The sequence below is a fragment of the Pleurodeles waltl genome, chromosome 5 (assembly GCF_031143425.1).
Source record: "Pleurodeles waltl isolate 20211129_DDA chromosome 5, aPleWal1.hap1.20221129, whole genome shotgun sequence".
Taxonomy (NCBI): domain Eukaryota; kingdom Metazoa; phylum Chordata; class Amphibia; order Caudata; family Salamandridae; genus Pleurodeles; species Pleurodeles waltl.
The window spans coordinates 214,348,571-214,368,086 of NC_090444.1; the positions used below are offsets into that span (position 1 = coordinate 214,348,571).

Here is a 19,516-nt window from a genome sequence, read left to right on the forward strand (position 1 = left end):
ACTTGGCCCCCTTGTCTTACAGGTACTCAGGTCCGGAAATCCACTGTTGTTGCATTGCTGGTGTTTGTTCTTCCTGCAGAATCCCCCTATCACGACTTCTGTGCTCTCTGGGGGTAGTAGGTGCACTTTACACCTACCTTTCATGGTCTTGGGGTGGGCTATTTTTCTAACCCTCACTGTTTTCTTACAGTCCCAGCGACCCTCTACAAGTTCACATAGGTTTGGGGTCCATTCGTGGTTCGCATTCCACTTTGGGAGTAAATGGTTTGTGTTTCCCCTATACCTATGTGCTCCTATTGCAATCTACTGTAATTTTACACTGCTTGCATTACTTTTCTTGCTATTACCTGCATCATTTTGGTTTGTGTACATATATCTTGTGTATATAACTTATCCTCATACTGAGGGTACTCACTGAGCTACTTTTGGCATATTGTCATAAAAATAAAGTACCTTTATTTTTAGTACTTCTGTGTATTGTGTTTTCTTATGATATTGTGCATATGACACCAGTGGTATAGTAGGAGCTTTACATGTCTCCTAGTTCAGCCTGAGCTGCTTTGCCATAGCTACCTTCTATCAGCCTAAGCTGCTAGAAACACCTCTTCTACACTAATAAGGGATAACTGGACCTGGCACAGGGTGTAAGTACATCTGGTACCCACTACAAGCCAGGCCAGCCTCCTACAACAATGAATAACATGAATGAAGCACACAAAATGAATCGTGCATCTTGCCGATTCGAATGCTATCTTGTAAATGCCATAAAATGGTAGCGCACAATGAATATTAAGAGTTACACACAAGCAAGGAGTCGCGAGTCTTGCCGATTCGAGTATCAGCATGTAAATGCCATGAAAAAACCAAGCGCACATTCACACGCACAAGAGTAAAATTGTTTATCATGAAAAATTAGGCCCAAGAACTCGAAAGCCTTCGAGAATGGGATCGGGGGCCCAGCCCGACCTCCGTCTTACCGCCCTGATCAAGGATCACCAACTAAGTGAAAAGGGCAAGGCCTGGAGGATCAAAGTAGGCCACCGGAACAGGAGCTCAGGAAGTTGCTGCTGCTCTACACCGGGACCTCTGAATAGTGAGCACGTGGAGCTGGGCTGGCTCCCTTATATAGAGTCTTGGCCCAGCCCACAAACCACACCCAGGCATGCTGCAGGGAAAGCTTCTAGAAGGCCCTGGAAGGGGACCACACCCTGACACAGTCTGAAAGCCTGCAGCAGTACATTACAGTGCAAAAAAAAAAAAGGGAGCACACTGCCTCACACTCCAGCAAAAAGTTGGCCCCAATGCATCTTGATAAATGCAGTCAGATTCGTTTCACATTAACAAAAGTAATCAAAGTCTTTCACCTTAGTAGGTGCAGCAAGTGCTGTGTATCTCTGGACATGTGTTTCTGGGTTTCGCCCGTCATCAGCAGAGAGCAGCATATTTTGTGGGGTTTCAAGCGACCCCTTCAGTTACATATGCTCTCTGCTGATGACGGCCGAAAGCCAGAAACACGTGTCCAGAGATACGGCACTCGCTGCACCTACCTTAGGTGAAGGACTTTCAACAGCGATACGGCACTTGCTGCACCTACTTAGGGTGAATAATTTTTTGAAAAATTCTCACTATTTATATTTAAATGACTGCATTTACCATGATGCCTTGGGGCTATTTTCCGCTTGAATCCAAGGCAGTGTGCTCCCTTTTTCTTTTTGGATGTCTAAATGACGGCTCCCGTGAGCCTTTTGCTGACGAGCACTGGCGATGCACCTGTGCGCCTACTGAGTGGTACAAAAACCTGTGAAGATGTTTGGCGGCATTTCAAGTGACCCCTTCAGTTACATACGCTGTCTGCTGATGACGGCCGAAAGCCAGAAACACGTGTCCAGAAATACGGCACTCACTGCACCTACCTTAGGTGAAAGACTTTCTACAGCGATACGGCACTTTCTGCACCTACATAGGATGAATAATTTTTTGAAAAATTCTCGCTATTTATATTTAAATGACTGCATTTACCATGATGCCTTGGGGCTATTTTCCTCTTGAATGCAAGGCAGTGTGCTCCCTTTTTCTTTTTGGATGTCTAAATGACGGCTCCCTGTGATGCCTTTTGCTGACGAGCACTGGCGATGCTCCTGTGCGCCTACTGAGTGGTACAAAAACCTGTGAAGATGTTTGGCGGCATTTCAAGCGACCCCTTCAGTTACATACGCTCTCTGCTGATGATGGCCGAAAGCCAGAAACACGTGTCCAGAGATACGGCACTCGCTGCACCTACCTTAGGTGAAAGACTTTCTACAGCGATACGGCACTTGCTGCACCTACTTAGGGTGAATCATTTTTTGAAAAAGTCTCGCTATTTATATTTAAATGACTGCATTTACCATGATGCCTTGGGGCTATTTTCTGCTTGAATGCAAGGCAGTGTGCTCCCTTTTTCCTTTTGGATGTCTAAATGACGGCTCCCGTGAGCCTTTTGCTGATGAGCACTGGCGATGCACCTGTGCGCCTACTGAGTGGTACAAAAACCTGTGAAGACGTTTGGCGGCATTTCAAGCGACCCCTTCAGTTACATACGCTCTCTGCTGATGACGGGCGAAAGCCAGAAACACGTGTCCAGAGATACGGCACTCGCTGCACCTACCTTAGGTGAAAGACTTTCTACAGCGATACGGCACTTGCTGCACCTACTTAGGGTGAATCATTTTTTGAAAAATTCTCGCTATTTCTATTTAAATGACTGCATTTACCATGATGCCTTGGGGCTATTTTCCGCTTGAATGCAAGGCAGTGTGCTCCCTTTTTCTTTCTGGATGTCTAAATGACGGCTCCCGTGAGCCTTTTGCTGACGAGCACTGGCGATGCACCTGTGCGCCTACTGAGTAGTACAAAAACCTGCTGTGAAGACGTTTGGCGGCATTTCAAGCGACCCCTTCAGTTACATACGTTCTCTGCTGATGACGGCCGAAAGCCAGAAACACGTGTCCAGAGATACGGCACTCACTACACCTACCTTAGGTGAAAGACTTTCTACAGCGATATAGCACTTGCTGCACCTACTTAGTGTGAATAATTTTTTGAAAAATTCTCGCTATTTATATTTAAATGACTGCATTTACCATGATGTCTTGGGGCTATTTTCCACTTGAATGCAAGGTAGTGTCCTCCCTTTTTCTTTTTAGCAGTACATTACATGTGAACCGTATTTATATGCATGCTGAACATAAGTCTTCAAGATTAAACTATGCAATGCAAAAGGTTAAACAACATCATATCAGCACAATGCATAAATTATGTTAGCTTGAAATTGTTAGATTGTTGCATTCCAGTCGCCCGTAGAGCGTGCACTGCCCTGATGTTGACACTTATATCCAGTTTGAAGTAGGCACTGTACCGACAACAAACCCAAAGACAGAAGTGTGGTAGGACAAAAGCAGGGTCCTTCAGGAACTAGACAGGGGATACACAAGAATTGTCCAGTCATCCTGTTCTCTGATTTTGAAGTGTGTGAAAGTGTTACATGTGGCTCAACAGACGTTAGGCAGGATTTTACACTGAGGTGTCATCTGAATGCCCACAGTCCCAACCCTGCTTATTCTTTTGAGCTCAAAGTAATCATTTTTACCTGTTCAGGACCGCCTGTTATGTGCTCCTGGGAGGAATTTCACACCTCATCCGGTACTGAGCTCAGGCTGGAATTTTCTGGTAAATTAATGCAAATCAGCCCCCAGAATCTTTAGGCAATGAAAAGGTAACTTTTTGAAACTTACTTTTCCTTAATATTTATTTAAAATATATTCCCCACTAAACTGGATTTTTAATAACTTTTAAAAATATTTGTTTAATTATTCTTCTGGCTAGTCCCAAGATACATTATTAGTATTTTAATCTGTACTCTGATTTTATATATAGAAACATAATCCTGCCACAGTGAAATTAGATGTTACTTCTTTGTTATTGTAGGGACTTGGTAATATTAATTTCCTACAGGTTCCACTTTTAGATACCATGCACCATGCCTTTTGGGCTACAAGGCCTTCACAAGGGTGACTTACTCATATTTAAAACGGAGAGGGTTTACCTGTCAAAAAGGGTTATTTATTCAGGTCACATTGCAGGTTTTATACTATATGCAGCCGCAGCAGCCAGCATTAACTGGGCTTGATCAAAAATGCATTCAAAAGTGGCTGTCATGGATGCACGTGCATCCATGGTGGCCATCTTTGAATGTATTTTAACATTTGAACAAATTCATTCAAGGATGGACTTGGTGGATCCACGTGCATCCATGGCGGACACCTTTGGATGGGCTTGTTCAAATAAAACAAACCCATTTTTTGGTGTCCACCGCACATGTGCAAGCACAAGTGATTTGACTGTTTTGAAATGGGTAAAACCCATATTAACATGAACGTCCACCAACAGAGCACCTGTTAAAAAAAAAAAAAAAAAAATAGAATACATTTTAGCTGATTGAGAGAGGTAAATACATTTCTAAAGAGACGCATGGGGGATTCAATGGATGGGCTGGGGATGCAGGAAAACAACAGTGATGAGGAGCTCGGAGAGGTTGGCGCAGGGGAAGAAACATAGAGCAAGTAGAGGTAGGGGCAAGTAAAAGGGGAAGCAGCACACAGTGGAGGAAGAAAGAAAATGCCTGCATTACCACTCGGGGTTTAGAAGAAAAAGGTAGTTCTAAAAGTTCGGTAAAGATATAATACAGCCAATAAGAACACTAAGACCTAAATGTTCGTTACAGGACAAATGCAAAAAAAAGGAAGAAAAAAACTGAATTAAGGGGAGACAACTGATATACACAACAAACTCATCCTACCATAAGAAAGATGATATGACGAGCCAACTGCATGGGGCCTATTAAACTGCATTTTGTAGTACATTTAGCAGTACTACAATAGTACTACAAAAGGCTATTCACTAGCCTACCTGTGATGGCCTATGAATCCGCCTATTCTATCTTTTATGAGCAGAGATCTCCATTCCAGTTATGGCGATCTTGGAACACATAACAATATGTTTTAGTAGCAAATGTAGAATGGATAGGGGAATTGCTGAAAAATTGAAATTACATACTACTGAAAGGGAGGGATTTTGAGGGGAGTAGGGTGGGGTTAAAGGAGGGCTAGGAAGGGGTTTAGGGAGGGACATGCACCCCACACAAAAACAGTAAGACCACTACTATTTACAAACTGCACTTCTATAGTTACTACAGCCAAAAAGGACACAGCAGTTGTAAATGTACTCCAGCTCAGAGCTGTAGTAAGTTTAGTAAGTTCAGTACCAACCATGGACACTCACAGTATTGTAAAACCCACCCACCCTTGTATTGTAGGAAGGGACTTAAAATAAAATTCCATATAAAATAATATTACAATAAATTAATTTTCTTAAACATATTTTACATAGACATAAATGTATTTTATTGTTAAAAAATATTTTTAAAGTATTAATATTTTACTAAAACATGGTTTAATAACCTTTTTCAGTTTAAAAATTAATGTAACTTTAAACAAATTAAATTATTTAAATTAATTCTACACATGCCTTTTAATAAGTTTTGATACTATAAACATTTTATTTTAGGTGGGTATAATTTTTCAAACCTATTTATAAATAATTTAATAAATGTTTTATACTTAATTACATGTTTAATTTAAAATTGATTTAATACTGCAGTAGCATTTTTAAAATGAATCTACATTTAAAATACAAATATATAATTAATTTAGATTAACATTCACCTTAGAAATATATATTTTTTTAAATCCATTTTAATCAGCTTTACAAAATTTTCTTGAACTTTAACATAGGGAGATCTTCCATTTATGTTGTGGCGGTCTCACTCAAGTGTGCAGAATGACAAATACGGTTGTAAAGTCACTACTAGTAGTAGTTTTATGGTCATATATGATGTTTTTACTGGCTTCACCTACTGTTCCGGGGAGTGTAACATGTAAGTTTGCACTTCTGAGTAACTTTATTCTCGGAAATTGGGGCTAGCTAAAAGTTGTAAAGTTTTTCAAAAGTCTAAGAGTAAACTTACATGTGTAGGTTTAGTCTCATGTAAATTTACCTTTGTGACAATGCCCCTATGTACAGTAGAAACAATAGACGGCCAAAGCTGCCTGCAGCCGAGACCGAAAAGGGGATTACGTGAAATACATACATTTGATTTATCTAGTGCTGCAGACAGCACTTGAGGGCACAGATGCTAAGCAAGCATAGGATACATCATGTTTCTACAGAAACTAGGGTGCTACTACCAGTAGTAACGTGAATGGGGAGAAAAGCATGGAAGAAAATGGAACTGACAATATGTCTTTCACTGCACAAAAACAGATGACCTAGGAATTGTGGTACAAAATACACTTCATAAAAATAATCAAAGCAGAACAAAATAGGGAGCTGATCTGGTAGAGAAGAGCAAATAGGAAGAAGCTCACAGGCAAGCAAAACCCATAAGACCACAGCTCATATTCTAAAAATTGACCAGGATACACACCATGCTTAATCATCTTCCCTATGCACAGGTTACCCCCGCTGCTTTGCATGTGAACCCATAAAACCTGCACTTAATGGATAGTCAGTACATCAAATAGTGGGTATCCAGGCACTTGCTGCAGGTGTTCGAAAAGCCAGGATTTCAGTCCCTCTCTGAAGTGGGTCAGCAAGGGGGCAGTGCAGAGGTCGAGGGGGTAGGTGTTCTAGGCTTTGGTGGTGAGGTGGGAGAAGGAGTGCCCTCTGGCCTGGCAGTGGCATATGAGTATTATCTTTGTGAGTGCAATGTGTGCGAAGAGGAGGTTCCTGGTCAGTTGGTGGAAGTGAAGGCAGTAGTTCAGGTAGGCGGGTCCTTGGTTATGGAGGGCTTTGTAGGCAAGGGGCAGGAGCTTGGTAGAGGTGAAGGTGGTAGTTCAGGTAGGCGGGTCCTTGGTTATGGAGGGCTTTGTAGGCAAGGGGCAGGAGCTTGAAGTGGCATCGTTTCTGGATCAGGAATCAATAGAGGTCCTTCAGGTGCTGTTTGATGTGGATTTTCTTGTGTAGGTTGAGGATCAGTCTGACAGCTGCTTTCTGGATTGTCTGGAGACTTTGCATGACTTCGGTGGTGGCACCAGCGTAAAGTGCGTTGCAGTAGCCTAGTCGGCTGATGGATGACGGCTGTGTTTCTGACTTCCTCATGCTGATGGCGAACCACTTAAAAATCTTGCAGAGCATGCAGAACTTGTGGAAGCAGGCTGAGGAAACAGCATTGACTTGGCGTTCCATGGAGAGTTTGCTGTCGAGAATGATTCAAAGGTTGGGGGCGTGATCATTCAGGGATCTGCTGGCCACCAGGAATCATTTCAGAGGGTTGAGTGCCTCCTGAAGATCAGAACGTCTGTTTTGTCCATGTTGAGCTTCAGGCAGTTGTCCTTCATCCAGGGGGATACGTTCTTCATACAGCTGTGGAAACTGGTCTTCGTCTTGGTGGGGTCTGTTGAGAGCGAGAGGACGAGCTTCGTGTTGTCAGCGTAGGAGATGATGTTGATGTTGTGCAATCTCACAATGTCTGTGAGTGGTGTCATGTAGACATTGTAGAGTGTTGGTCTTAAGGAGGCACCTTGGGGAACGCCGTAGATGATGTGCTTGACCTGTGAGGTGAAGGGGAGGTGGCTGACTCTTTGGGTGCGACTCATGAGGAAGGATGCCATTCATCTGAGCACATTGTCTGTGATCCTGATTTGGCATAGTCGTTGATCAGAGTGTGGTGGGAGACAGTGTCTAAGGTGGCGAAGAGGTAGAACAAGATCAGGTGCCTGCTTCTCCTCTGTCGTGCAGGGCATGAATGTAGTCTGTTGCAACGATCAGAGCTGACTCTGTGCTGTGATTGGCTCTGAAAGCAAAAAGAACAGATGATGGGTGGAATGCTGAACAATGCAAACATTCACCCCAAGTGACAAAGATCTAGGTATAATCTATCATTGTTTTTTTGCCCACCACCCCAGTTTCGACCCAACCCTATGCAAATCAGTCTTGACCCTGCTCCCCATGGGAACAGTCCAGCCCGAAATGCCAGGCCAAAAACAAGCATCATGGGACCGGTTTCAGGGTATCACTCCTCATCAGCCAGGCTAGCTTGAAGCCTGATTAGGAGGGGTCTAGCAGGTAGTTTCTCTTCAGGTGTTTGGTGAGTTGGAGGTTGATGTCCAGCACTTTGGTGGGGAAAGGGAGCAGAGAGATCAGGTGGTTGCTCTGGAGCTTGCTGGGGTCTGCAGAGGGTTTCCTGAGGAGGGGTATGATCTCTGCAGGTTCTAGTAAAGTGGTTGTGGTTAACAAGGCATTGAGGATGGTGGTGAGCCAGTGGCTGATCTTGTTTCTTGCGAGGTTGAAGATCCTGTGGGGGCAGAGGTCAGTGAGTGCTCCAGAGTGGATGGAGCTCATGAGTGTGGTTGTGTTCAGTGTGCTGAGTTGTTCCCATGCGGTGAGTGGGTGGTTGGCGGTCAAGATTGAAGTGATGCTCTGGAGATCGGAGGGCTGGACATTGAAGTTACTTTAGAAGGTTTCTATCTTATTGTGGAAGTGGTCCACGACGGCTTTGCAGAGTTATTGTGAAGGGGGATGGAGTTTTCAATGGCTGATGGGCAGCCAAGCTCTCAGACGATGATGAAGAGTTCCTTGGTTTGGTTGGCGCTGTTCTCGATCTGGCAGGTCAGGGCCTTTTTTTGTGACTTTGATCTGGCGATGGCAGTCATTAAGGGCTGTTTTGTAAGTGGTTCAGTCGGCATGGTTCTTGCTGGTGCACTTTAGGAAAGTGCCCCTTTTGGCATTGTCCCCTCCCCACTATTTTGCCTCGTATCTGGTTTCGAATTAAAGTGCACGTGGTCCCTGCAAAACAGGTCCCCTGTGCCAGATATCTTTCCCTAAAACTACACAGTCGTTTTTCCCAATTGGGAAACCTTTAGTTGCCACTGTAATTTCCTAGTAAATGGTAACCTTGGTATCTAGGGAGTACTAAAGGAAGGCCCCTGAGGGCTGCAGCACAGATTGTGCCATCCTCAGGCACCCTGTCACCCTAGTGCACCCACTGCTGCCTCTGCAGACTGCATGTCTTGGTGCAGACCCAAAATGAAAATACAACAGCCTGTGTGCCCTGTCCCCTAACACTACATGCAATATATGTATGTCACCCCTCTGGCAGGCATTCTAGACCAAAAGGCAGGGTGCATTATATTAACTGTGAGGGCATATCGGCTTAAGCTATGTCTCTGTCGATTTTCAGACATAGTAAGTGAACAGTGAAGCCATTTTAAGCACATGTGCTGGACATTGGTCACTATGAGTTGCCCAGCTACATGATGGATGCACTGAAGATATGGATGTTTGGTATCAAACTGCTCATATTAATCAGTGAATCCAGTGATGGATTTATTGATATATGCACCCTGAGGGCACCTTAGAGATACCCCCTGCAAAACCTACCAACTCAGCACTGACTGGTCAAAACCAGTACAGCCACCTTAGACAAAGTTCTGGCCCCCTGAGGTGAGCACCAGTGCTCTAGAGTGCTCAGAACAAAGGGCTGCTCTGGGCAGGAGGTGTGACCTCAGGGCGGGGAGCTTCAAAGGCCTTGCCGCCTTTGAAATGCGACCCCGACCTCCCCAAACAGTGGAGGAGGTCGACCCCCAGTTCCAGACCCCACTTTTGGTAGCAGAACTGGTGGAAAAATTAAGTAAATTAGTAGAAGTACCCACTTCATGCCAGTCCCACCCCTAAAGTGGATGAGCTGAAGTGGACACTACTTTTTGAATTCCCCCATCTTGCATGGAAGGAATTAGGCCAATAGGGTTAGAGCTATGCCACTCCATAAAGGAAGTGGTCACAGAAAGGGTGTAGTCTCCCTAAAGTGGCCCATTAGCTACCACGGGCACTCCCAGTAATGTCTCTAAATTCAGTATTTAGGTGACACCCCTGAACCCTAGAATCAGTTTTTCCTGCAACTTAAGAAGAACCGGACCCGTCACGAGCAGAGAAGGCTGAAGACCCCACTGACTTGGCCCCAGCCCTAGCGGCCTCTCTGCAGCCTTCAAAGGAACCTGCATCAAGAAGACAACCGTCCTGCAGCCCAGCGACCTCCACATCCTTGGGAGGACTGCATGCCTTTGGGAAAGACCAAGAACTCCTGTGGACAACAGAACTGTCCAGAAGATTTTTTTCAAATAAAACAAAGCCTACCTGTGGAACCATGAAACCTGATGCCAGGAGTGACCACTGCACCTAACGCTCCTGGCCCAAGTGTCCCACATGTCCAGTGAATGGTGCACCTGACACCCCAGCAATTCCTGCAGCCTAACTCAGAGGGATCCCCCGACAACGACCTGCCTGGTGATCTGATTCTGATGCCTTGGGTAGCTGAATCTTCGGTGTCTCCATGTCTCCACGACCCCTGGCATCTCAACTTACCTGGGCAGCTGCAGCCTCATGGCCAGAGCCTGCGGCCAGTTTCTGAATGCCATCTCCTCCATTGAAATACATAGGGCACCCAACGCTGTGTTGACACTCTGCACCGGCTGTCCCTGAGTTGCTAAGGAGGGAAGTTTGGTGCTAACTTGTGGCCCCCTTTGTACTTACCTCAACACCAGGACATTAACCTCTGACCCTGCTTTACTAATATGTGAGCAGCTCTGCAACCGATCCCCCAGTCTCCACTGGAAAGTATTGGCCGCCTGACACCTTGTTGGCACCCTGCACTGAGCTGCCCCTTTGCCGCTGAGGGTGTACGTTTGGTGCTAACTTATGTCCCCACCGGTGCTCACCTTAACCCCTGCAGACCAACCTCTGCCCCCTCTGGTACCAAGCTGTAAGCAGCATGTCAACTCCCCACCTCAGCCTCTATTGACTAACATAGGGCACCAACCTCAACTTTGCCTTCTGCTTCCCACTGCCCCTGTGCCACTGTGGGTGCACCTTGGGTACCTACCTGAACCTTGCCCAGTGCTAGCCTAAAGCTCTGAAGACTCGGACTGTAAGACGTGTACTTACTTGTGAAACTGCATCTTTGTTTTTCTTCATAGGTTAACATTGAAGACTCTGAAAATTGCACTGTCGGTTTTTGAAACAGCAAAGTATTTTTAATTTGAAAACTTCTTACTTTATAAGAAAGTTATTTGGTTCAAAGCATATATAAAAGCAACTGTTATTTTTTTTAATTGGTCACTGATTTATTTTTTGTGTGTGTGTCTCATTTCTTGCCTCTGTGAGTACAACAAATGCTTAACACGACTCCATGATAAGCCTAGCTGTTCACCCACACTACCACAAATAGAGCTCTAGACCTATCTATTTCTGCCTCTGCACATATTTGGGGATCCCCTGGACTCTCTGCACAGTGCACTTCATTTCAGTACACTATATAGAGGGCCAGCATCCTACACTGGTGGAACAGCGGTGAGATCTGCAACTTTGCATTTGCTGATACCACTTGGTCAATAGGTGACCACACGAGTGAATCCAAAAATTGCCTTTACTTAAATTGTATTTTTGAATTGGGTATTTTTCTACATTTCGAAAAGTAACCGTTAGGGCCCTGGTTAGGTCCCTGTAGCTTAACAGTAAAAACTTAAAAACGTACTTTAGTAGGACTGCAAAAACGTGTTATGTTTTTCGCTAGCTCAAAAAAGGTCCCTACTATTAGTAAAATAATGAGTACCCCAGAGGACAGGGTTGTGTCTCTAGACCGCATCCCTTACTTCAGCTTTCACACAAAGAGCTGAGGGCCCTCTGTAAAATAAAGAAGATTAAAACAGGTTCAAACCCTACCAGTTCCGAACTCCAGGAGTTTCTGGCAGAGTATGACCTAGCCCATCCTTCAGATGAGGGTGATGACCCTTTAGATTAGGATCAGAACAACTCAGATGAGGGTGAAGAAAGGGACCCTCCCCACCATGAAGTAGAGGTACATGTACCCCAGGTGCCTAGAACACCATTCTCTAGTGAGGATGGGTCAGGTTCCCCAACCTCTGCAGACAGAGTCTCTGAGGATGATGCCCTCTTAGAGAGGCTGGACCTGGAAAGCAGGATCATAGCTAAAAAAAAAAGGGAAAGAGCTGAGAGGTGTTTAGCACCTATGAATGGTGGCAGCAATTCCATAACATGGGACAGAGTAGTGATAGGCTCCTTACACTGAAAGAGGCAAATGCAACCTCATATGAACTCTTGAAGGCTACCCAGATTGAGAGCTTCGGGTTGACTCCTGGGGAGAATCAATTTCAGGGATACTCAAAAACCCAGTCAGTCTTGGGTAGAATTTGCTGACTTCTCAATGAAAACTGTAAGTGACTGGTTAGATGGGGAAACAGCCTTTTCTACGAGGCCAGAGCAATGTATAGCGTAGCCACACAAGTGTTACCACGCTTGTCTGAACCACACATGTGCCTGAACTACACAAATGCGTGGTTAAGGCACCATGCATATGCGTGGTTCAGTCACACAGCAGGAACATCCGGGAGAAGAACGTGTTGGCCGGGGAAGTGGAGCTGGGGCGGGTGTAGGGGTTTTAATGACAGGGCGGGGTAAGTTTTAGAGTTCACGGCAGGGGTGTGGGGGGTGGGGGTACTTTTTAGGACAGGGTGGGATAAGTTTTAGGGTTAAGGGTGGGGAGGTGGGGTCATTTTTTGGACAGGGTGGGGGTGGGGGGGTTGGGGTAGCTTTTAGGACAGGGTGTGGTAGCTTTAAGGACAGGGTGGGGTAGGTTTTAGGGTTTAGGGCAGGGGGGTCAGGGTAGTTTTTAGGACAGGGCAAGGTAGGTTTTAGGGTGCGGATTTGGGTAGTTTTTAGGCCAAAAAGTCCCCACAAAGGAAAAAAGGGTAACCAAAAACAAGATAAAAACAAAGAGTCTCCTAAAGGCCCACAAAAACGTGCGCAGGACAGTGGACCCCAAGACTCTTCCTAGCCCAAGGGTGGGTGCAAAGGGGAAAAATTGGGATCCCAAGAAGGCTTGGTGCCATAACTGTAAACCTCATGGACACCTGACTGGAGATCTTAACTGTCCTAACAAAAAGAATGCAGTAAATGCAGTGGTAAGTTTCCAGATGGGATTCCAAGTAGGCCCTGGCCATGACAGTGAGCCTACTGAGGCAACTTTTGTCTCAGAGGGTGGAAAACGTAGCTGCCCTGGCTCTCTGGCCCGATAGTCTGGAGAAGTACAGACAACAACCTGATATCAATGGGATTCAAGATGAAGCACTGAGAGACACTGGTGCCAGTGTCGCCATGGTGTCTGAGCAACTAGGGTCCTCAGATCAGTATCTTCCTGGAGAGACATGTAGGCCCTCATTATGACTTTGGCGATCTTTTCAGAAGACCCCCGAAGCCACGGGCACCAGCACTGGCGACCTTCCAACCACCATATTACGAGTACTGAATAATTTCCGCCACAATTAGGGCCGAAATCCTCCAGTAGTCGTGCTGGTGGTTGGAAGCGCATGGGCGGTTCCACCACTGGCCCCACCCCGCCAAAAGGACACTGCCAGTCATATCACGACCTGTAATACGGCCTGGCAGGGTGCTGCTGGTGGTGGAAGTGCCTGTTTCTGTTCTTTGCCGGATGACCTCCTCGCCGGACAAGGTAAACCAATCGTCCGACAGTGGAAGGGGGTGGGAGGGTGGGGGTGTTGTGTGTGCGTGTGTGAGTGGATGTTGTCTGCGTGTGTGAAAGTAAGTGTGTAGGCATGTGTTTAGGGGTGTTTGAATGCATGTGTATGTGTGTGTGAATGAGTGAATGCGTGTATGATTGCTGAAGTGAGTGCGTGTTAGAATGTTTGTGTGAATGTGAGTATGGATGTGTGTGACTGAATGCGTGTATGGATGCGTGTGAGTGAATGCATGTAGGTAAGTGTATGTGAATAAGTGTAAGCAGGGTGCGTGTGGGTGTGTGTGTGCGTGCATGCAGGGAAAAGGGGGGTGCTGTTCTGGAAGGGGGCTGGGGGCATTGTTCCCTGTAAAGTGCACACGCACCATTCTTCGCCCACCGCGCAGGCCTCTCTGCCGAGCGCGCAATTTGTTTACCACGTCGTCAGTGCCTGCATGACACGTCACTGCTTCATGCAAGAGAGTGAAACCGTACGTCAGCGCCACGTTTTAAAAAAGAAACAGCGCGAAAACACGGTCACTCCCTTCGCAGCAGAGCAGGACGTGGCAGAGCAGGTCAAGAAACGGCGACCGGAGGAGAACCCCCTGCATCAAATGCAAGCAGGTAAGTGTCCTTCCTTGTACATACAGCGTTCCGATATCATGGGCACACGTCTGTGCCAGCACGCTTTTTATTAATGTGTAAATCCTAATTTTATTTCAGACTCTTAGCGACAAAGGATATTCACAATAAAATGTGTGTTTCCATGGTACAATTGTTACTTTAATGAACTAACCTAACTTGAAATAGACTCGCTTCCTGGAGAGAATGCTAAACTGACACTAAAACGTACATAATTCCTGATAAGAGCAATAAAAAGGGACAAAGCTAAAAGCACTAATTATTTTCATTATTCACTAGTTGCCAAATATTTACATTTTATACTGGTCTTCGAAAACAGATGGAGAAATGGTGCAACTCCAAAAGAGTTCATGCTTAACTATGTAAAACCCTGCTGCTTGGCGTTTTAGCAAAACTGTTCAACTATTGTAATCTGAAATACTCATATAAGAAATTTGAGGCAATAATTTTAACATCATGACTACACAAGATAATTATTTACCCGAAGGAGTACTCAAATGTATTGTTCAACCAGCACTGGCTCTCTTTCACTGCTAAGTCGTAGCAACAATTCCTGAATAGTTGTGGGATTTAAAAATGGATCTTGAATGTGTGGGGTGATCGCATTCATCCCTGTATTCCATCTCTTCTTTAAAAGACATTCAGTTCCCAGAGCTGATGCTGGCCAGAATGCCGTATTTGTTTAGTACCAAGAGAAGATGAATGATAGGTGTTAGTAACTCAAAAGAAAGCCAGTGGAAGGACTATCTACCTATCTACATGGTTATTTATGAAGCACCCCAAAACGACCTCAAAAGTGGTCTCATGGCGATAAAACTCTGATGGACAAAAGAAACCAGAAACAGGACTAGAATTAGATAACCCATGTTTCCAACGTTTTCCTAAACTTAAGATGGCTCTCTCTATCTCTGATAGCTTGGGGAAGATAGTACTGGTAATCCCAATTTGGTTACAAATGGAGTTTGCACAGGAATTAGGATTATAGTTCACGCAGCAACATAACACTTTTTCCACCACACAAATGTCGTGTGGGCAAATGCCTCAAAAGACAGGCAATGAGAGAACACCATGTTGCATTATCACAATATTCACCACTCTGAGGTGCTGAAGCTGAAACCAGGAGTTACTACTGCACTTGCTAAAATACCACAAATTGCAGTATTGGTACTTACCGGATGCAGTGATGCCACTTCATGCACTGAAGTGTTCATAATGCAGCCATATGAGTATGAAAGATACTATATTGGTCACCAACTCCACTCCTACACCTGGCGATTACATCTACCTAATTTATGGGTGTAGGTCAACAAAAAGAGAAGACTTTGTAAAATAGAACAGAATATACTTAATCCAGGCTTCCTGTAGGCCAGTGCCGGTAAACAATGTCTCATTCCAGAGTGGCCAACCTATGAAGCCTTCCTAGATAAGAATGTGTACATTGCAAATTGAGATTACTGAAGTCATCATTAGGTTACTCTCAGAATATAGGTCATTAATTTAGGAAACTTAGGGCCTCATGACAACCCTGGCAATCAAAGACCACCAGGGTTGTTTTGGCGATTGTACCGCCAACAGGCTTGTCCCGGCAGTTTCCCGCCATGGTTGTCCCGGCGGTTTTCCGCCATGGTTGTCCCGGCGGTTTTAATCCGCCAGGGCAGTGCTGCTTGCAGTGCTGCCCAGGGGATTATGACTCCCCTTCCCGCCAGGCTGTCCATGGCGGTAGAGACTGCCATGGAAAGGCTGGCGGGAAGGGGAGTCGCGCGGCCCCTGGGGGCCCCTGCACTGCCCATGCACCTGGCATGGGCAGTGCAGGGGCCCCCAGGCACAGCCCCACCCTGCTTTTCACTGTCTGTGCTTTTCTGTTTTCTACCTTGGTGATAGATTTTCTGTCTTTCTCTTCTTCCATCTATTTATGTTTTGTGTTATTCACTCATGGGAAATGTCTGATGAGGGTAAATAAGTGCTGGTCCCACAAAATAAGTGCCAGTAGCCCCCAACTGGTATCAACCTGCTCAAATTAAGTAGCAGAGTTGCTTTCCTACCACACATTTGCCCCAGAACGGATAATCTAAGGCATCCAGAAGTTTGTAGAAAGCAAAGATTTTAAGGGACCAATTAGTGGCAATTGTTAGACCTGGCATCGTTAGAGTGGTCTTACCCCAGACCTTTTGCCTTTCACCTCCTGTTTTTGCTGTGTTTTTTTGATGGCCTTAGCACTCTGAGCACTTTACCACTGCTAACCAGAGCTAAAGTGCATGTGCTACTCCCCTAAACATGCTAACCTTGGTGTATACACAATTAGCATATTTAATTTACTTGTAAGTCCCTTGTAAAGTTGTATATCATTTACCCAGGGCCTTCTACTAGTGGGCCAGCAGCACTGATTGTGCCAGCCATTCAAATAGCCCTGTAAACATCCCTCAGGCCTGCAACTGCACCTTCACTTGGCATTTAAATCCTCTTGCCAACCCTTAAACTCCACTTTTATTACACATAGGTCACACCTAAGGTCGGCCCTAGGTAGCCCATAGGGCAGGGTGCTAAGTAAGTAAAATACTTGAACTATTAAGTTTTAAATGTCATGGTAATGAAAATCTCCCAAAGTCGTTTTTCATTATTGTGCGACCTACTGCTCTCATAGGCAATGTTCCCTGTAAGTTCCTTCCTAGCCCACCCTTATAAAATCCAATTAGTCATAGCGAGTGGGCGAGCAGATAACTTGAGGCATGTAAAGGCTGCATCATCTAAGGTCTAACGCATGATGTAGGTTTCTAAATGGATGATAATATGGAACCAGAGTTTGTCTAAACTGAAACCCCAGGTAACTATTCAGTTGCTCTGGAACTGTCATGAATAATGTTTTTGTAACTCCTAAAACCTATGCTGAATATCTTCTCTCCAATTACAGACAGTCAGCTTTTGGATTTGAACGGGCAGGCGTGAGTACCACGGAAGACCAGGTAACTCTGTAGACGTTCCAGGTGGGATTAAGGGTCTCTAGATAAATCACATTCATGATCCACACCTTTGCTTCTATTACAGGTTTGTCGGACCGAGCAAGTTATAGGTTTGAAGGGGCTGACATGCGTAGAAGCATACGGACCATGTAATTATTTCGTAGGTCCCCCATCTGGGTCACCTGGCACATATTAATATGGCAAAATGCTGTAACCAAATGTTAACCATATTTTCTTTTGTTGCAGTTATCTCAAACAAGACTGGTCATAGAGGAGGACGGGCAGACCGGAGTAGCAGCAGAGAGAGCAGGTTATTATTTGCTAGTTTTTCCTTCTGGTGAATATGAGGCATTGAAACGATCAGGTGCTTTAATCAATTTTTCCTCTTTTACAGGCATCTTAGACCCAGCTACACATACACTTGAACAGGCACACTTGAGTAGAAGGAGAAAGACAAGGTAATAATTTTGCAGATTTCCATTGTGGTGCGCCTAGTACTGTGGAATCTGACAACCTACTTTAATCACCTTTTCTTCTCTTGCAGGCATCTCCGACAGCACTACTCATCGATTACAAAAGGCACATGTGAGTAGAAGCAGAAAGACAAGGTAATTATTTGGTAGATTTCACTTGTGTCGCACCCAGTACGTTATAATATAACAACATTCTTCAAACCCTTTTTTTGTTCTTTTGCAGGCTTCTTAGGCCGTGCTAATCATAGATTAGAAAAGGCAGAAGTGACTACAAGCAGAAAGACCAGGTGATTATTTAGTAGTTTTTCCTTGTAGTACATCGGAAACATTGGAACATAAGCATGTGCTGTAACCATTTTTTTCTTCTATTTCAGACTTCGCAGACAGTGTTACATCTACAGGCAGGTGTAAGAACAAACAGAAAGGCCCAGGTAATTACTTGCTACATTTTCTAAGAGATAGCTCAGACTTGTCTGGTTGACTGCATTCAATAGCATAAGAACCAACTTTAAATAATGTTCCTCAGTTTAAAAAATGTTCCCCTTTTTTTTTTTGCAGGCTTTGCGGCATAGTAGGCTCAGACTGATTGCCACCAAAGCCACCAAAATGTTCAAGCGCAAAGCTGTGACTTCTGCAGAGAGCAGTGCTTCACCACAAAGGAAGAAATGCTGTCTTGTGTTCAAAGAGGAATGGATGAAAGAAATTGTGGAGACCGAGACACAGAAGTCACGAAGCAAGGTTCGCGTACAACTGGGAGAGCTATTTCTATACAATCCAGAAGTAGGCCTGATTTGCAAAGTATGTGCAGAAGCAAAGATCGCAGGGGACATTTCTACTGGGAAGAAATGGAGTGATGGCTGGAAGCTGGACTACTTGAAACGCCATCTATGTAGCAAAGTTCATGAATCTGCTTTGGTGACCCTAAGAAATAAAAGTGCAGCTGCCAGGCTGGGTTCTGGAGTGCGCACCATGCTGACAGAAACCGCCAGTGACAGAGCAAACAGACTAGAAGTGGTTGAACGGCAAAGATCTCTGCCTGAGGAGATTAAGATTCTCATCAACAGTGTGTTGCTAGCAGTCAAAATAAACACTTCAATGTTATCTGTTCAAGACATCCATGACCACATCGCATTGTATGTGAAGATACCAGACAGCTGGAGAAGCAAGAACTATGCCTTTGAGTTTTTGGAGGCCATCAACAGCGTGATACGCTCTGACTTCATGGCAGAACTGCGCAGTGCTCGGTATCACACATTGATAATTGATGTGAGCACAGATATTTCAGTTACAAAATTGCTCATCCTCTACTTCAAAATCCGATTTGTAACATCAACAGAGCACAAAACAGTGTTTGGGGGAATTGTATGAGTATATGCAATGCGGAGGCTATCACTTTAGCTGTAAAAGACTTCTACACTGCCAATAAGCTGGACCTTATGAAAATGGTCATGTTTAGATCAGATGGTGCATCAGTGATGCTGGGAAAGAACAATGGTGTTGCCACCCGCCTCAAACAATCCATTCCCCATCTAGTTGAGCAGCACTGTGTTGCACACAGAGAGGATTTGGGAGTTGATGATGCCTGAAAAAAAGTGCTGATAATCAGGGAAATAGAAACATTACTGAGGACTGTCTACACTGTGTTCTCCCACTCACCTGTAAGGAAGTCCAAGCTGAATGAAATTGCTTTGGTCACTGAATGTGAAGCAGTCTCCTTTTGGCCACTCAATGAAGTGCGGTGGCTTTCAAGGCATTTTGCTGTTGGTGCACTCTTGTGTAATTATGAGGTTGCTCTCAAATACTTTGATCATGAAAGAGTT

At 44.9% G+C, this 19,516-nt stretch overlaps 1 protein-coding gene across 2 annotated transcripts; it reads left to right on the plus strand.

The window, feature by feature from the left end:
* Window positions 1–14,176: 14,176 nt before the first annotated feature.
* Window positions 14,177–19,300, plus strand: LOC138295552 (uncharacterized). Of its 2 annotated transcripts, XM_069233920.1 has the most exons (8): window positions 14,177–14,248; window positions 17,175–17,383; window positions 17,470–17,533; window positions 17,618–17,681; window positions 17,768–17,831; window positions 17,920–17,983; window positions 18,071–18,127; window positions 18,255–19,300. In XM_069233920.1, the coding sequence occupies exon 8, from the start codon at window positions 18,303–18,305 to the stop codon at window positions 19,062–19,064; it is 762 nt and encodes a 253-aa protein (XP_069090021.1). In that variant the 5' UTR covers window positions 14,177–14,248; window positions 17,175–17,383; window positions 17,470–17,533; window positions 17,618–17,681; window positions 17,768–17,831; window positions 17,920–17,983; window positions 18,071–18,127; window positions 18,255–18,302; the 3' UTR covers window positions 19,065–19,300. The 2 variants fall into 2 exon arrangements, with proteins under 2 accessions (XP_069090021.1, XP_069090022.1); XM_069233921.1 differs by having other exon boundaries at window positions 17,175–17,372; window positions 17,618–17,983.
* Window positions 19,301–19,516: the final 216 nt, after the last annotated feature.

Bases quoted from the DNA above. Each gene is read 5' to 3' on its own strand.
- LOC138295552 (XM_069233920.1), top strand. From the start codon at position 18,303: ATGTTCAAGCGCAAAGCTGTGACTTCTGCAGAGAGCAGTGCTTCACCA.